The sequence below is a fragment of the Marmota flaviventris genome, chromosome 2 (assembly GCF_047511675.1).
Source record: "Marmota flaviventris isolate mMarFla1 chromosome 2, mMarFla1.hap1, whole genome shotgun sequence".
Classification (NCBI taxonomy): domain Eukaryota; kingdom Metazoa; phylum Chordata; class Mammalia; order Rodentia; family Sciuridae; genus Marmota; species Marmota flaviventris.
Window position 1 is genome coordinate 177,423,622 of NC_092499.1, and position 15,457 is coordinate 177,439,078.

The window sequence follows — 15,457 nt, forward strand, 5'->3', positions numbered from 1 at the left end:
TTGATGTTACCTGCCTGGCCACTGGAGGGACGTGTCTGCTGTCCCTCATGAAGGCAGGGAGTCCTGAGATGGAGACAGTGGCCCAGAGAAACCAGGTGCTTACCATGAGACAACCAGCTCTTCCTGTACGGAATGAATCCTATGGAGGTGAATCTGGCCAACTGGGGGAGGGTTGAGGAAAGCACAGACATGCAGAGCCACAGGGCGAGGTCGGGGCAAATACACTTTATTCAGTCCTGGCATCAGACTGGCGGAAGTCCTGCTGTGGGTGCCAGTGCCCCAGACGAGGGACCCCTCCCTCAGCTACGAGACTAGTTCTCCAAGACCACAGACAGAGACATCTCTTCACTCACATGACGTTTTGTTTTTTTTTCATTGTCTTTTTTTTTTGTTGTTGTTGTTGTTTTCTTAAAAAAAAAAAAAAAAAAAAGAGAGAGAGAAAGAGAGAAAGAAAGAGCGCAAGAAAGGCCCAGAGCCGGAGCACCAAGCTTAAAGGAGGCAGCTGGTGGCTTTGTCAGCGAAGGGAACGCGTGGGGCAGAGACCTGCGGAGACCCTGGGCAGGGGTCCCGGAGGACTCTGGGACCGTTTGTTCCTGAGATTTGTGTGTGTGAATGAGAGTGTGTGAGCACCCGGAGGGTGAACCCACGCCGGTGAGATACAGGTAGTGAGGGCGGAGGGGGTGTGGGGAGGCCGGAGGGGCGGGGCTCGAGAGGGGGAGAAGGGGAGAGGGTAACAGGATGGGGGCAGGGTTCCCAAGGGCACCCTGAACAGGACATAACTTCCTAATTTCCTCCTAACAGCAGCGCCAACCCCGTTTCCCACGTGGAAAACAGACGCAAACGCCCACCTCCATTCCCCTGAACCCATCCTCAGTCTCCGGCCGACCGGCGGTCTCTCTCAAGCCGTTGTTTAGACGTGGGTCTCTTTCCTGCCACTCCATCTGCTGTCACGCCTCAGTCCCAATCCCCTAGCACCAACGTGCTTTAGTTTCTCCCACTGAATACTGCAGCTGTGGTTGTTGAGGGTGGATCTGGATGGATTTAGGAAGGGGCCGTGGGCTTAGGAAGGAGCTGAGAGGGTGCCCTGAGATGATAGGGCGCTTCCCCACGGGGAAGGGAGCAGCAAGAACCCTGTCCCCAGACTAGTAGGCATCTTGGTTCTGAGTTATCATGAACAGTCCCTCTCTAGGTGGATTTCCAGAGAAAGACCCCATTCTTAATTTCCAGTTGGGACAAATAAAAGGGTCGTTTCTGGGGACCACATTAGGCTGTAAAGGCAATCGCGCAATTGGAGGAGGTGATAGGCGAGGGTGCCCACAACAGGGAAAAGGGGCTATGCCACTTAAAAAGAGTTTGAAGCCCAAAGCAACCCTTTAGGGCCAGTTAGTTTCTTTCTCTCCCTTCCGAGTGCTTCTCCCATTAAGGCAGTGACACCCCGTCGGTTGAGACGAAGCCACAGGCTCCAGGATCAAAGATTTTTTAGGATAGCTCTACACTCGCTGCCCTCCTCCACCGAGCAGGAGACATAAGCTAGCAGCTCAACTGGGACCAGCCCCCTCCTCCCAAGAAGCATTAAGCATGCGCAAGAAGGGGATGGTCCAAGCGGAGGGGGCGGGCCCTAGCGCTCCCCGAGTAAAGGAGTGCGCCCCTCCCCCCGGGGGGGAGGGGCACGAGAGGAACGCGCGGAGCTGCCCGGTCGCATCGCCCCCTAACCGAGAAGGCAGGCAGAGGGCGGAGGGATTCGCGAGCAAGGGAGGGGGCGTGTCCTCCGGCCACGAGGAGGGGCGTGTGCAAAGTGGGGGAGGGGTTCAGGTCTGTAAGAGGGATGGGAGGTGTATCGGAGGGGGGCTGGCTGCTGGTGGCTGTGCGGGAGGGGACAAGATGGGGAGGGGCTTGGATGTCAGGGGAAGGAAGGGGGGTTGGGTTGCCTTGGGGAGTGTCTGCGGGGGAGGGGTATGTCTGGATGGGGGGGATGGGCACGTCTAGGAGGGGGGAGGCTGCGCGGGAGATAGGGTGCCAGCCTCGGCCTCCGAGGGGCCCCAATACCTGATTCCTGTATGTAAACAGCTGGTTTGGGGGCGTGCGCGCCCCGCTGACGGTGGGCTCAGTAGGTGAAAACCAGGTCGGCGATGCTAGACGGGCGCCAGTCCCCTGCGATCATCTCGGTAACCTCGGGGGTGCAATAGTCCGGGAATTCGAAGTGTGACGTGCCCGAGGCGGGCGGCAGGTCCGGGTCGCGGTCCAGGGCGCTGCAGTCCAGGCCGGCGGGGCCCGGGGGCAACCTGGACAGAAAGCCCAGCGGCTCCTCCCCCGACGTCACCGTCTCATCTTCGCCTTCTTCCACCGCTGCCGCCTCCTCCTCCTCTTCCTCTGGCTCCTCGTCCTCCGACGGTGTTGGGGAGGTGGTGGTGGCAGCCGTCCCCTCGCCCGACGGCCCTTGGGCGCGTTCAGCTTGTCCTCGGGCGGCCCGTCCCGCCGGGACCATCCTCCACAGCTCCCGCCCAGGGGTCTCGACCAGGCGCACTTCCAGCAGCTCTTCGTCGTCGTCCTCGTCGTCGTCCTCTGGCGCCGCCGCGCCGCTCCCCAAAGGCCCTCCCGCCGCTCGGCGGCCCCCGCGGCCCGGCAGCTGCGGCCCGGGCTTGAGCCGGCTGCCGCCGCCGCCGCCACCACCGCCGCCGCCGCCGGGGGGGCGGGGCCGCGCCTTGGCGGGCGCCCCCTTGCTCTTTTTGCGCGGCCGGTACTTGTAGTCCGGGTAATCCGCCATGTGCTTGAGGCGCAGCCGCTCCGCCTCCCGCACAAACGGGATCTTCTCCGAGTCCTGCAGCAGCTGCCAGCGGCGGCCCAGGCGCTTGGAGATCTCGGCGTTGTGCATGTCGGGCCACTGGTCCATGATCTTCCGCCGCTCGTGCTGCGACCACACCATGAATGCGTTCATCGGCCTCTTGATGTGGCCGCTCGGGGTCTTGCACCAGCCAGGCTCGCGCGCCCCTTCCTCGGCCGGCCCGGGCCCCGGGGTCGGCGGCCCGCCGTCCCGCTTGGCCCGCGCGCCCCGCTGCTGCACCATCGCGCCTGGGCCCCGGGCCGCTAGACGCCGCCGGGGGCCGTCCGCATCCTCCGCGGCTGGGGGTGGGGGAGGAGGCAGCAGCGACGGAGGGGCGGCCCCGCCCCGCGGCTCGGCCCGGCCCCCGCGAGCTGGGGAGCGAGGAGCTGGGCGCTTGGGCCCAACGGACGGCGGGGGGAAGAAGGTCAGCGGCGCGGTTTCAGGCGGGCTCGGCGCGCCCCCGCCGCCCCGAGCAAGTTGCGCCCTGCCGCACGCCACACATTGTTTTGCGGGGGCGGAGGAACTGCACCCCCCAGCCCCCCGCGGGCTCCTCTTGCAGCCTCGGGCTCCGCCGCGGCCCGTGCGCGCCGCTCCCCGCCCCGCCGCCGCCTTCCAGTGTCTTTCTCCCCGCGCGGCCCCGCCGGCGCGCGCGCCACCCCTCCCCCTCGCCGTCTGCGGGCCGCTGCGGCGCGCGCGGGGCCGCCCCGTGTAAACACCGAGGTGCCCGCTTGGGCTGCGGCCGGGCCACGCCTCGCGCTCGAGCGTCGCGTCACCCGTTGCCGGGCAGAGAACCCTGTATTTGCATCTCCCAATCGCTGGCCGCGGGAGCGGGGCGGGACTCGGGCTGCGGGGTTGGGCGGTCTCGCGCCTGGGATTGGGGGAGACCGATGAGATCTGTTTCTTTTCTTAGGTTGGGGGCTGGAGGGAAGGTGGGGGGGACGCCGAGCGTGTTTTCCATCTGGCTCTCAAAGCTGACCTCGCTCCGCTTTGCCTTTGCAGTTTTAGCTTATTCAGTGACACCTGTCGCCAGGTAGGACTCCCGTCCCCCTTCTCATTGGGGGACATCTTTCGAACCGCCCCAGAAGAGAATCTGGGGAGACCAAGACTCAAAAAGCGTAGGGGTATAGGTCTGCCCTGTCATTGACGTAGCCCCTGCTACTACACATAGCCGGGTGCAGCCGACAGATGGGCGTAGTCAGTGCCTCCGGGCCCAGTGAACGAATCCCCTTCTTTCTCCTCTGAGGCGCCACAGGATCTTCAGGGAGTTATGACGCCCGCTTCTGAAAGACGAAACCCCGCGGACACGCACACTCGAATCCTGGGCTCCGCGTCCCAGCGCTCTCTGTAGCACACCAAGGGCCGCGGCCATCGGTGTTCTGGACCTGAACAGGCTTGAGCTTTTCCCAGGCCTGAGGCGAGGTTCGAGGACGCGTAGATACCCAAGTCCCAGGTCGCGCCCCGCGTGCGGCCGGCGAGGTGCGGGCCTCGGGCACGGCGCCCCGCCCAGGCCCCGAGCCGCGTGCAGGGGCGCGGGGCGGAGTCTGCCCTGGGGGCGTGGCCCAGCCGCAGGCCCGAAGCGCGTGGCTGGGAGGGGCTGCGCGCGGCCAGTTCACCACGTGAGAGCGGGTGCTGGCCCCACCCGCGTGTGCCACCCCCGGGGGAGGTCACCTTCACCGAGTTGTGGGAGTGGGCGCTGAGGCCTCTATCCTGGAAAGCAGGAGCTGGCAGGGGTCGGGATTAGGGCCTCAGAAGTGGCATTCTCCTGGGGTACGGTTGGCGGGGACGCGCCTCTGGCGGTAGAGCTCACCCCGCTGGGCGAGCCCAGACCGAGTCCAGCTTGAGGGTGTGGGGCCGGGAGGGTGGGCCGAGGTGCGGCTCCGCGGCGCGGGGGACGGGGCGGTGCTCTGGGTGCTCGGGTGGGTAGTTGGAGCATCCCCGATGGGAGGGGGCGACTCTTAAAGGCACCGTGCGTTCGTTGGAAGGCTCTGCTTCCGCCCACATGCTTTCCCCACCTTGTTGGGATTAAGAGCTGGAAATCCCTGTATCTGAATCTTCAGGATTGCAGCCTGGGCGGTTCATTGTTCAAATGGTTGTCAGACTACCTGTGTTCAGGTCCTAGTGCTTCCTTTTGCTTATCCTTAAAATACAGATAATGCAGTTTTTCCCTCCTAGGTTTGTTTTTACAGATCAAATAGGATTAATGGATGTAAACACACACCCCTGATGTCTACTATGTGTTCTGTTAAAGTTCGCTGGGACTAGATTTCCCAATAGTTACACAAGAACAGCAATGCAGAGCTGCCAGCAGCATGAGAAAAAAAAAAAGTTGGGATGGGGATGGATTTAACATTCAGAAAAGGTATCATAGTAGTGATGAAAAAAATAAAACTTTCTTGAAGTTTCTAAAACTTTTCCACTTAATATTAATTATTTTAAAAAATAAATGACATATGTTGTGCAGAGCCCTCTCTTCAGTATTTAGGAGGCCCTCCAGCAGGCTTTCCTTGACCCCTTAGCTGCCACTATTATTATTCCAGTGTATCTGGATAGTTCTTAGACTTAGATTGATTTGGCCAGGGTTCTCAGCTGGAAAGATGAGACATCCATTAGTCCACCATTCTTTCCTCCCTCCCTTGTTCCATACGTGGTGTATCTTTCTGTTGAACACACATTTTTTTTTTTTAAGAGAGAGAATCTTTTTTTTAATATTTATTTTTTAGTTATTGGCAGACACAACATCTTTGTTTGTATGTGGTGCTGAGGATCGAACCCAGGCCACACACATGCCAGGCAAGCGCGCTACCGCTTGAGCCACATCCCCAGCCGGAACACACATATTACTATTCTGTAGGCCCACTGAAGGATGTTGGGGAGCTCCAGATTGTTCAAGTTTTGTCAGTCTAGGCCCCTAAAACATCCCTGCTGTGTGGCCACCAGGACACATTCACACAGACAAGATGGCATGAGAGTTCAATGAGGATGATATATCTACACTTTTTATTTTAATTTTCCCTTAACAGACTAACCAGTAGGGTTACAGAACCCAGTTGGGTTACAGAAGTTTGCAAGATAGAATTTGGTTGTTTTGGGGTGGGTTTTTGTTGCTGCTGTTGTTTTGTACCAGAGATTTAATCCAGAGGTGCTTTATTTTTTTTATTTTTTGAGACAGGGATTCCCAAAATTGCTTAGGACCTTGCTAAATTGCTGAAGCTGACCTCAAACTTTAAATCCGTCTGACTCAGCCTATTAGTTGCTGGGATTACAGGCATGTGCCACCACATCTGGCTCTGTAGATCCTTAAGAGATACTTGGGGATAACTGAAAGGACCGGATGAACAAATAAAACCCTTTCACTTAGTTGTGCTATAAAGAAAATAAAGCAAGGTAATAGAGTGGATGACTGAGATTGAGGGGATGATGGAGATTAGGGGTGAGTTTAGATCTCAAAAAAGATAAGGAATCATCTACAAAAAGATCTGGGGCAGGGAGAACATTCCAGGCAAAGGAAAGAGCAAATGCAAGGGGATGGAAATGAGAAAGAAATAGGGGTAAGGTATTGAGGGATATTCCAGGCATGGAAAGACTACAAAACCAGAGACCTTATGTACCGGCCATACACAGGAGCAACTGGAAAGACCTGGGGCCCCAGGGTAATATAGTGATTAGGCCTTAGAAAATTATGTGGAGTCAGGGAAAGTTTCTTAGTTGCAGGGTATTATAATCAGAGTTGTGCGTTAGGTAGATGACGGTTTCATATCTTGTGGATGGATTGGAGGAGAGAAATTTGGAAAGGGAACGATCACATATTTTTTGAAACAAAAAATATGTGTACAGTCTTTGCTATTCTAATTCTTCCTCCCCTCCCCCAGTGAAGTGCAACTGTACCTAGTGGCTTGCTTCTGATGAATAGAATGTGGCAGAAATGATGCTGTGTGACATCTGTGATAGGGCGCAGGTTTTGTGATTTCCTCCTTGCTTTCTATCTTGTATTGTGTTTTCTGGGAGAAGCCAGCTGCCATGTTGTGAGGACACACTCAAGCAGCCCTGTGGGAAAGCTCAAGTGGCAAGGGACTGGGGCCTTCTGCCAACAGCCATGTGAGTGTGCCATCTTGGAATAGATCCTCCAGCCCCTTTTTAAGTCAAACCTTTAGAGGACTGCGGCCCTGGCCGGCATCTTCACTGTGGCCTCCTGGGAGACCCTTAGCTGGAACACCCAGCTAAACTCTTTCCAGATTGATGATCTACAGAAACTGAGATGGTGTTTGCTTTGTTAAGCCTCTAAGTTTGTGAATAATATATTATGTAGCCAGTAGATATAGTAGAACCCACTTATCCTAGGGGATACCCCTCAAGACTCCCAGCAAATGCTTAAAACTGTGGTTAGTACCAAATCCTGCATTTATATTTTTTCCTGTGTATTTGTTAAATACACAAACTTAATACCTTTTCCTTTATCACCAAGCACTTATGCACTGTGGGTGTAATTTTTGCAGTTTGAGGTGTAGAAGCAAAACTAGCATGAATTTCTTTTCCTTCTTCACAATTTTCATGGATAGCTAGTTTGTTCTTACCATAAAACTTAGCAACCTCAGCAAATAATTGTTTGTTTTTCCTTATTAAGTTCAGAACATTCACCTTTAGGAACATTCATTTATAGGAAGCATTTTGTGGCTTCTCCAAATTTAGAGGAAAAAGAATTTGGTGGGATCCATTGTCTTAATGCCAAGAAATACCCACTTTATTATTTTTTTTCTTGAATATTCTTTTAGTTGTAGATGGACGTGATACCTTTATTTTATTTATTTATTTTTATGTGTGCTGAGGATTGAACCCAGTGCTCACACGTGCTAGGCAAGCACTGTACCACTGAGCCCCTAGCCAGCCCGGGCCCCACTTATTAATAATTGGGGTTTTTTTGTTTTTGTTTTTGTTTTGGGGGTTACCGGGGATTGAATCCAGGTCCTCTCACATGGTAGGCAAGCACTCTTTTTATTTATTTATTTTTTAGGCAAGCATTCTTTTTTTTTTTTTAATATTTATTTAGTTATCGGCAGACACAACATCTTTGTTGGTATGTGGTGCTGAGGATCGAACCCAGGCCACACACATGCCAGAGGATCGCACTACCGCTTGAGTCACATCCCCAGCCCCCAGGCAAGCATTCTTAACACTGAAATATACCCCCAAGCTTTTATTGAGACAGTCTCATTCAGTTGCCCAGGCTGGCCTTGAATTTGCACTCCTCCTGCCTCAGCCTCCCAAATAGCTGGGATTACAGGTGTGTGCCACCATGCCCAGCCCAATTTGGTATTTTTTTCCAGTTATTTTTTTCTTTTGGCACATCTTTTGTTTAGGTGTCTTCATTTTGTTTCCCATAACTTCCAATTAAAACGGTAGCTTGGGGCTGGAATTGTGGCTCAGTGGCAGAGCACTTGCCTCGAAAGTATGAGGCACTCAGTGGGGTTTGATCCTCAGCACCACATGAAAATAAATAAATAAATTAAAGGTATTGTGTCCATCTACAACTAAAAAATTTTTTAAAATGATAACTTGTTCATTTTTCCATATGGCTAGAAACTCCTCACTGGGTTTTTCTGTAATTCTCGTGTGTGTGTGTGTGTGTGTGTGTGTGTGTGTGTGTGTATAGTGAATTTGTTCTCCAAGCCATTTTAAAGTGCTTTGACAAATATGAAAACTTTGTATTAAAGCTTGATTCATATTTTATCTATGTAGAAGTGTCTTTATTTTTTGTTATTGCAAAAATGCTATATTTTAGGGGCTGGGGTTGTGGCTCAGTGGTAGTACACTTGCCTTGCATGTGTGAGGCACTGGGTTCGATCCTCAGCACCACATTAAAAAAACAAAAGAAAAGTTATTTTTTACAATGCTGTATTTTAGTAAATAAAGTTAGACTATACTGATTTATATAAAGTAAAAGTGAACATCTGAGAAAATATCTGTACTCGAGAAAAAGGGCACTATTTTATTTATTTTTTAGTTGTAGTTGAACACAATACCCTTATTTTATTCATTTTTACATGGTGCTGAGGATGGAACCCAGGGCCTTGCACATGCAAGGTGAGCACTTGACCGCTGAGCCGCAACTCCAGCCCCAAGGGCATATTTTAAATAAATATTAATGAAAATTGCCAGAAATGTGAATGCTTATAACCCACGGTACATGTATAGTTGTTTTACACCAGTGGCTGATGCTGTTGTGGTTTGCAGTAACCTGCTCTCCTCACAGCTCTTCTCTTTCCATTTTGTGGCTAGGTTTGTTTCCAGGTCCACCTAGTGTTTATTTGAGGGATGCAGTCAGTCCCTTCTTCAAAGGGATTTAGATGGTTTTTCTCCTTTTTGACTGTTATAAACAATAGGTCAGAGAGCACCCTTATGTACACATTTTTGTGCCCTTGTCTGTTATTTCTTTAGGATAAATGCACTGAAGAGACTCCGCAGCCTCAACACATACACATTTAAACTGGAGGATCCCAGACACACCAGGCTTGGCCTATTCAGGGCCCTGGTACGTGCTGTCTCCCTTGCCTGGAAAACTTTCCACCTCATTCCTACCCTGTTCGCGCACCTCCTCATTTTAGACTCAGCTCAAACAGGCTCCCCAGAGAGATCTGCTCTGGCCACTCTCTGCTGCTGTTCCCCCATCTTCCTCTCAGGAACACAGAATTGCTCAGTCTCTGATATGTTCTCATTGTTGGCCATGACTGGCTCATTTTATACATAATATAATAAATATAAATCAGACACTCGATACAAGAACTGAAACATCATCATAACTTTCCTTCTCCCATTAACTCCTTTCCTGTCTTGCCATCTGCCTCCCCTTACCTGAGGCAATGTCTACCCCAAATCTTCTTTAACACCTTTAAAGAACATAACAGCTTTATTGAGATATAATTTACATACCACACTGTTCACCCACTTACAGTGCATCATTCAGTGGCTTTTAGTATATTTACAGAGTTGTGTAACCATCACAGTAGATTTTAGAATATTTTAATCTTTCATCATTAGCAGTCACTCCCCCATCTGCTCTGCAGCCCTTCTAATCCCAGCTCTAGGCAACCACTAATCTACTATCTGTCTCTATGGATTTGCTTATTCTGAACATTTCATGTAAACAGAATCATGCAAGTTGTCGCCTTTTGGGACTGACTGCTTTCATTTAACATCCTCTTTTCTGGATTTATGGTGTTGTAGTATATATCAGAACTGAATTCCTTTTTCTTGCCAAATAATATTTCATTGTGTGGATATACCACAGTTTCTTTACCAGTTAGCCAGTTAATGAACATTTGTGTTGTTTCGATGTTACAGCCATTGTGAATAATGTTGCTATGAATATTCATATGCAAGTTTTTGTGTGTCACACGTTTTCATTTCCTTTGGGTATATACCTAGGAGTGCAATTGCTAGGTCATATGGTAACTCTGTTTAGCCTTTTGAGCACCTGCCAAAGCAACTGCATCATCTTAAATTCTAGCCAGCAGTTTATGAGGTTACAATTTCCTCTTTTGGGGCTGGGGATGTGGCTTAAGTGGTAACGTGCTCTCCTGGCATGCGCAGGGCCCTGGGTTCGATCCTCAGCACCACATAAAATAAAGATGATGTGTCCACCGAAAACTGAAAAATAAATATTAAAAAAACTCTCTCTCTCTCTCTCTCTCCCCCTCCTCTCTCTCTCTAAAAAAAAAAAAAACAATTTCCTCTTTCACTTACTTTTAAAAATATACACTTATTATTATTAGAGCTTGATAGTTATGCATAGTAGTTGATTTCATCTCCACAAACTCATATATGCATGGAAATCAATTCCCCTCCCCCATCTTTTCCCTCTCACTAAAAATATACACTTTCTTAGCCTGGTGCCATGGCATAGGCCTGTAATCCTAGCAGCTCAGGAGGCTGAGGCAGGAGGATCACAAGTTCAAAACCAGCCTCAGCAAAAGCAAGGCACTAAACAATTCAGTGAGACCCTAGCTCTAAAAAATATACTAAATAGGGCTGGGGATATGGCTCAGTAGTCGAGTACCCCCTGTACAAAAATAAAAATTATACACACACACACACACTTTCTTAAAAATGTGTTGTCTTGGAGCTGGGGCTGGGGCTCAGTGGTAATGCACTTGCCTGGCATATTTGAGGCACTGGGTTTGATTCTCGGCACCACATATAGATAAATAAAAATAAAGGTCTATCAACAACTAAAAAAAAATTTTTTTAAAGTGTTGTCTTTAGTTTTAGCAAAAGGATATCATACTTCATGCAGTATCTCCTCTTTGCTTTCTCAGTGTTCATCCACCTCTGAACCCCTTTTGATATTATCAGATGTCTTCATTTTTCCCTGTATAATTCTCTTACCACTCTTTTTTCTTCATAGTACTTGTCATATTCTGAATTATTTTCTTTGTTTGCTGCTTGCTGCCTGTCTTCTCTCCACTAGAGTGTCTGCTCTAAGAGGGTGAGAATTTTGACTTTTTTTTTTTTTTTATTGCTCTAACCCTAGGACAGTGTCTGGCATTGTATGCTGAACCTGGCCTCTACCACAGGCACGCCCAGCCCAGCATGCCTCCTTAAAGCTTTCCAACTTACATCTTCCTTCCTTCCTGCCCGCCTTCCCTTCTTTCCTCTTCCTATTTTTTTTTTTTTTTTTTGGTATGGTACAGGGTGTTGAATCCACACTTAGGTACATCACCAGTCCTTTTTTTGAGACAAGGTCTTGCTAAGTAAGTTGCCCAGGCTGGCCTTGAACTTGGGATCCTCCTGTCTCAGCTTCCTGAGTAGCTGGGGTAGCCCTGCTCCCTCTCTATACTTTCACTATGTTGCCATAGTCTGGCCATGAACTACTGGGCTCAAGCCATCTTCCTGCCTCAGCCTCCCCTGTAGATGGGTTCACAGGCTCCTGGTGCTGTGCCGGGCTTTCCATATTTCTTTAGAACGTGTGCTCATTTGACACCTGGGCAGATAATTTTTTTTAACATCCACCTCCTCTAAATAATATTATTTTCAGTAACAGCCATGAAATACAGTGAATTAATACTAGTGATAATGACCAGAAAAGAAATATACATGGAACCCTTTTATTGAACTTGGTATATAGACTTTTTTTTTTTTTTTTAGTTGTAGTCGTACACGATATCTTTATTTATTTATTTATTTTTATGTGGTGGTGAGGATCGAACCCAGGGCCTCACACATGCTATGTGACCACTTTGCCACTGAGCTACAGCCCCAGCCTGGTATATAGACTCTTGCCAGTAAAAATAAATATTACAGTGCAAAAAGCAGAACAGAGCTAATAGATCAATACTTTTCAATTACCTTAATGTATTTATTTGAAGAAATTGTAAAACATACACACATGGTGGCCTGTTGCAATAATAATTCATTAATTATGTTATACTTTAAAAGCAAGTGAGAAAAATATCAATTGAAAAATAAGAGATGCAGCCTGGGGATATAGCTTAGAGATGGAGTACTTGCCTAGCATAATGTGTGAAGCTCGGAGTTCAGTCTCCAGTGAAACACACACACACACACACACACTAGGGCTGGGGGTGTGGCTGAGTGCTTACCTAGCATGCACACAAGGCCCTGGGCTAAATTCCCAGCAAAACAAAAACAAAATGAAAGAGCCGTACCAGACAGGCAGGTAGCACAACCCTGTAATCCCAGCTTCTCAGGAGCCTGAGGCAGGAGGATTGCAAGTTTGAGGCTAGCCTGGGAAATTTGGTGAGAACCTATCTCAAACAAGGCTAGAGATGCAGCTGGATGGTAGAGTGCCCCTGGGTTCAATCCCCAGTACCACAATCAATCATTCAGTCAATCAATGAGCTGGGCAGGGGTAGTAACTCAGGGTTCTGGGTTCGGTCCCTAGCACTGCAAAATAAGTAATAAGAGCCAATTTCAATATTAAATATATTCCAATTTGATAGTAGAGCATAAGTTTACTGAACAGTAATAGTATAGTATGATCTTACTAAGTCATAGTTACCACATTTTCGAGTTTGTCTTTCCACTGTTTTAAAATTTTATTTATTTATTTTTTAATATTTTTAGTTGTTGATGGATCTTTATTTTATTTATTGGTATGTGGTGCTGAGAATTGAACCCAGTGCCTCATGCATGCTAGGCAAGCGCTCTACCACTGAGCCACAACCCCAGCCCTGTTTTAAAATTTTAAATAGCAAATTTCCAAGTGGTCACATGAAATGACAGTATTGGCAACTCAAGTTCTGCTCTTTCAAAAGTCACTGTGCTGTCATTGTTTTGGATCTGTTGTTTAAACACAGACATGTGTGGTACCAAAGGCGATGGAGACACGACTGTGCAGGAGACGGCCTGAACAATTCTGAACTGTTGGGGACTTACTCTCAAAATGAATGCAGACAGTTGATTCTGGCTCCCTGGGTGTTAGGGCTGACTGTATAACTGGGAATGCTTTGAATTAACTTCCTTGTAGAAGGCTTATTACTGCATAAGTAATTAAAGTGTTCTGATTTAAAGCTTACAAATATATCATTAAAACTCAAGCTAGACCAACAACTTGATCTTCTTTGGGGAGGAGTATTTTATCACCAACATGGTTTAGAATTGTGGTTGCATCGTGATGATAAAAAGCAGACTAACTTTCAATCACTTTTATTATTCTCTGTAATTCTCTGCAGACAGTGCACCCTGTCAAGGCCTGTGCAGCCCCACCGGGTACCCACTGCAGAGCATCAAGGGACTCCTGCAGTTACCACTTCAGTTGTGCCACAAGGCCAGAGGACTCACCCGGTTTCCACTCTCACCATTGTATTCCCAGCACCTGGTGGAGCTTGGCACTATGTAGGCTCTCAATATCTGTTCAGTCTCTGGGTACGGTGGTATACACGTGTAATCCCAGCGATTCGGAAGGCTAAGGCAGGAGGATCACAAGTTCAAAGCCAGCCTCAGCAACTTAGTGAGGTCCTGAGCAACTTGGCATAGACTGGTATAGACTCTGTCTCAACATGAAATATAAAAAGGGCTGGGGGGCTGGGATTGTGGCTCAGCGGTAGAGCACTTGCCTAGCACGTTCGAGGCCCTGGGTTCGATCCTCAGCACCACATAAAAATAAATGAATAAAATAACGGTACAGTGTCAACTACAACTAAAAAATATTTTTTAAAAAATAAATAAATGAAAATTAAAAGGGCTGGGGATGTGGCTCGGTGGTTAAGCATCCCTGGGTTCAATCCCTGGTGGAAAAAAATATATCTGTTCAGGGAAGGAAAGAAGACACCAACTCAGGTGAGCTAGACTCCCCCCCACCTCCAACTATGTCTAACTCCAGAAGGACCCATCTTCAAACAAGTGAACCAGTGTTTTCCTCAGAGACATTCAGAATGAAAAGACAAGGTCGGTTGGTCGGTCTCTCTCTCTCTCTCCCTCTCTCTCTTTCTCTTAAATTCATCTAAATTTCTTCATTTAAACAAATTCAGAGGCTATGATAATAAGTGTGTTATAAGACCCTTTCTTTTTATTAAATGATAGTATAGAACTATTTATATAAATAAATAGCTATATTTATTTATATGCAGCACTGGGGATTGAATCCAGGTCTCATGCACCATTAGGGAAGCACTCTTTCTGTGAGTTACACCTTAGCCCTCATAGGTAGCGACTGAGCACTTGAAATGTGGCTAGTATGAATTGAAATGATGCTGTAGTGCAGAATACACATTGGCTTTCACATATTATTATTAAAAAAAAAGTAACATAACCAGGAGCCGTGGCGCACGCCTGTAATCCCAGCAGCTCCAGAGGCTGAGGCAGGGGAATCACGAATTCAAAGTCACCCTCAGCAACGGTGAGGGGCAAAGCAACTCAGTGAGACCCTGTCTCTAGATAAAATACAAAATGGGCTGGGGATGGGGCTCAGTGGTTAAGTGCCCCTGAGTTCAATTCCCGGTACAAAAATAAATAAATAAATTAAAAATAAGTTCTGTTTATATATTTCTATTGATTACACGTTGAGAATATATTTTGGATATATATCACGTTTATTGAACTTACATGTAATTAATAGTAGTCATTAGCAAGTAATGATTAATAAAGCAAATAAAATATACGAAAATTAAATTTCATTTGTTTGTTTCTCTTTGTTTTACTTTTTAAAATGGGGCACCTGGGAATTTTTGTTTATTAATTTTTCCTGCTGCACTGGGGCTTGAACCCAGGCCTTTGCACATGCTAAACAAACATTGAACCCCCATGTTTCATCCCCAGCCACTCTGGAAATTTTTAACTTCCACTTGTGGCTTGTGCTATATTTCTATTAGCACTTATGGAAGATGGAGGGGTTTTTTGGTCTATGGTTGGCAAAATAAAAAGGTGATAATCTTTTATCTGTCTCCAAATTAAAAAAAAAAAAAAACATTTTATTTCATTTTATTAGTGGGGGAAGAATTTAAAAAAAAAAACAACGTTTCTATGGAATTCCAAAATTTAAAAAACCCTGGTCCAATACTGGGTGGCCGTACACGAGATGTAGCTGGAGACTCAGAGAAGCACAAGGCTTCCACAGGTGTGAACTTTCCACTGGTTTGTTCAATATTATGAGTCTCTAGGGAGTTAATTCTACTCATTTGCCTC

At 48.1% G+C, this 15,457-nt stretch overlaps 1 protein-coding gene and 1 long non-coding RNA gene across 2 annotated transcripts; one reads left to right on the plus strand and one right to left on the minus strand.

The window, feature by feature from the left end:
- Positions 1-204: 204 nt before the first annotated feature.
- Positions 205-3,224, minus strand: Sox12 (SRY-box transcription factor 12). Its single transcript, XM_027945366.2, has one exon. It carries the CDS (start codon positions 3,062-3,064, stop codon positions 2,105-2,107), a length of 960 nt encoding a protein of 319 aa, XP_027801167.2. The 5' UTR covers positions 3,065-3,224; the 3' UTR covers positions 205-2,104.
- A 543-nt stretch (positions 3,225-3,767) lies between these two features.
- On the plus strand, positions 3,768-13,953 carry LOC139704588 (uncharacterized). Its single transcript, XR_011706464.1, has 2 exons — positions 3,768-3,851; positions 13,507-13,953. It is a non-coding gene; the product is annotated as an uncharacterized lncRNA (long non-coding RNA).
- The last annotated feature ends 1,504 nt before the right edge of the window (positions 13,954-15,457 follow it).

Excerpts from the sequence above, each read along its gene's own strand:
- Sox12 (XM_027945366.2), bottom strand. The coding sequence starts at position 3,064 with ATGGTGCAGCAGCGGGGCGCGCGGGCCAAGCGGGACGGCGGGCCGCCG.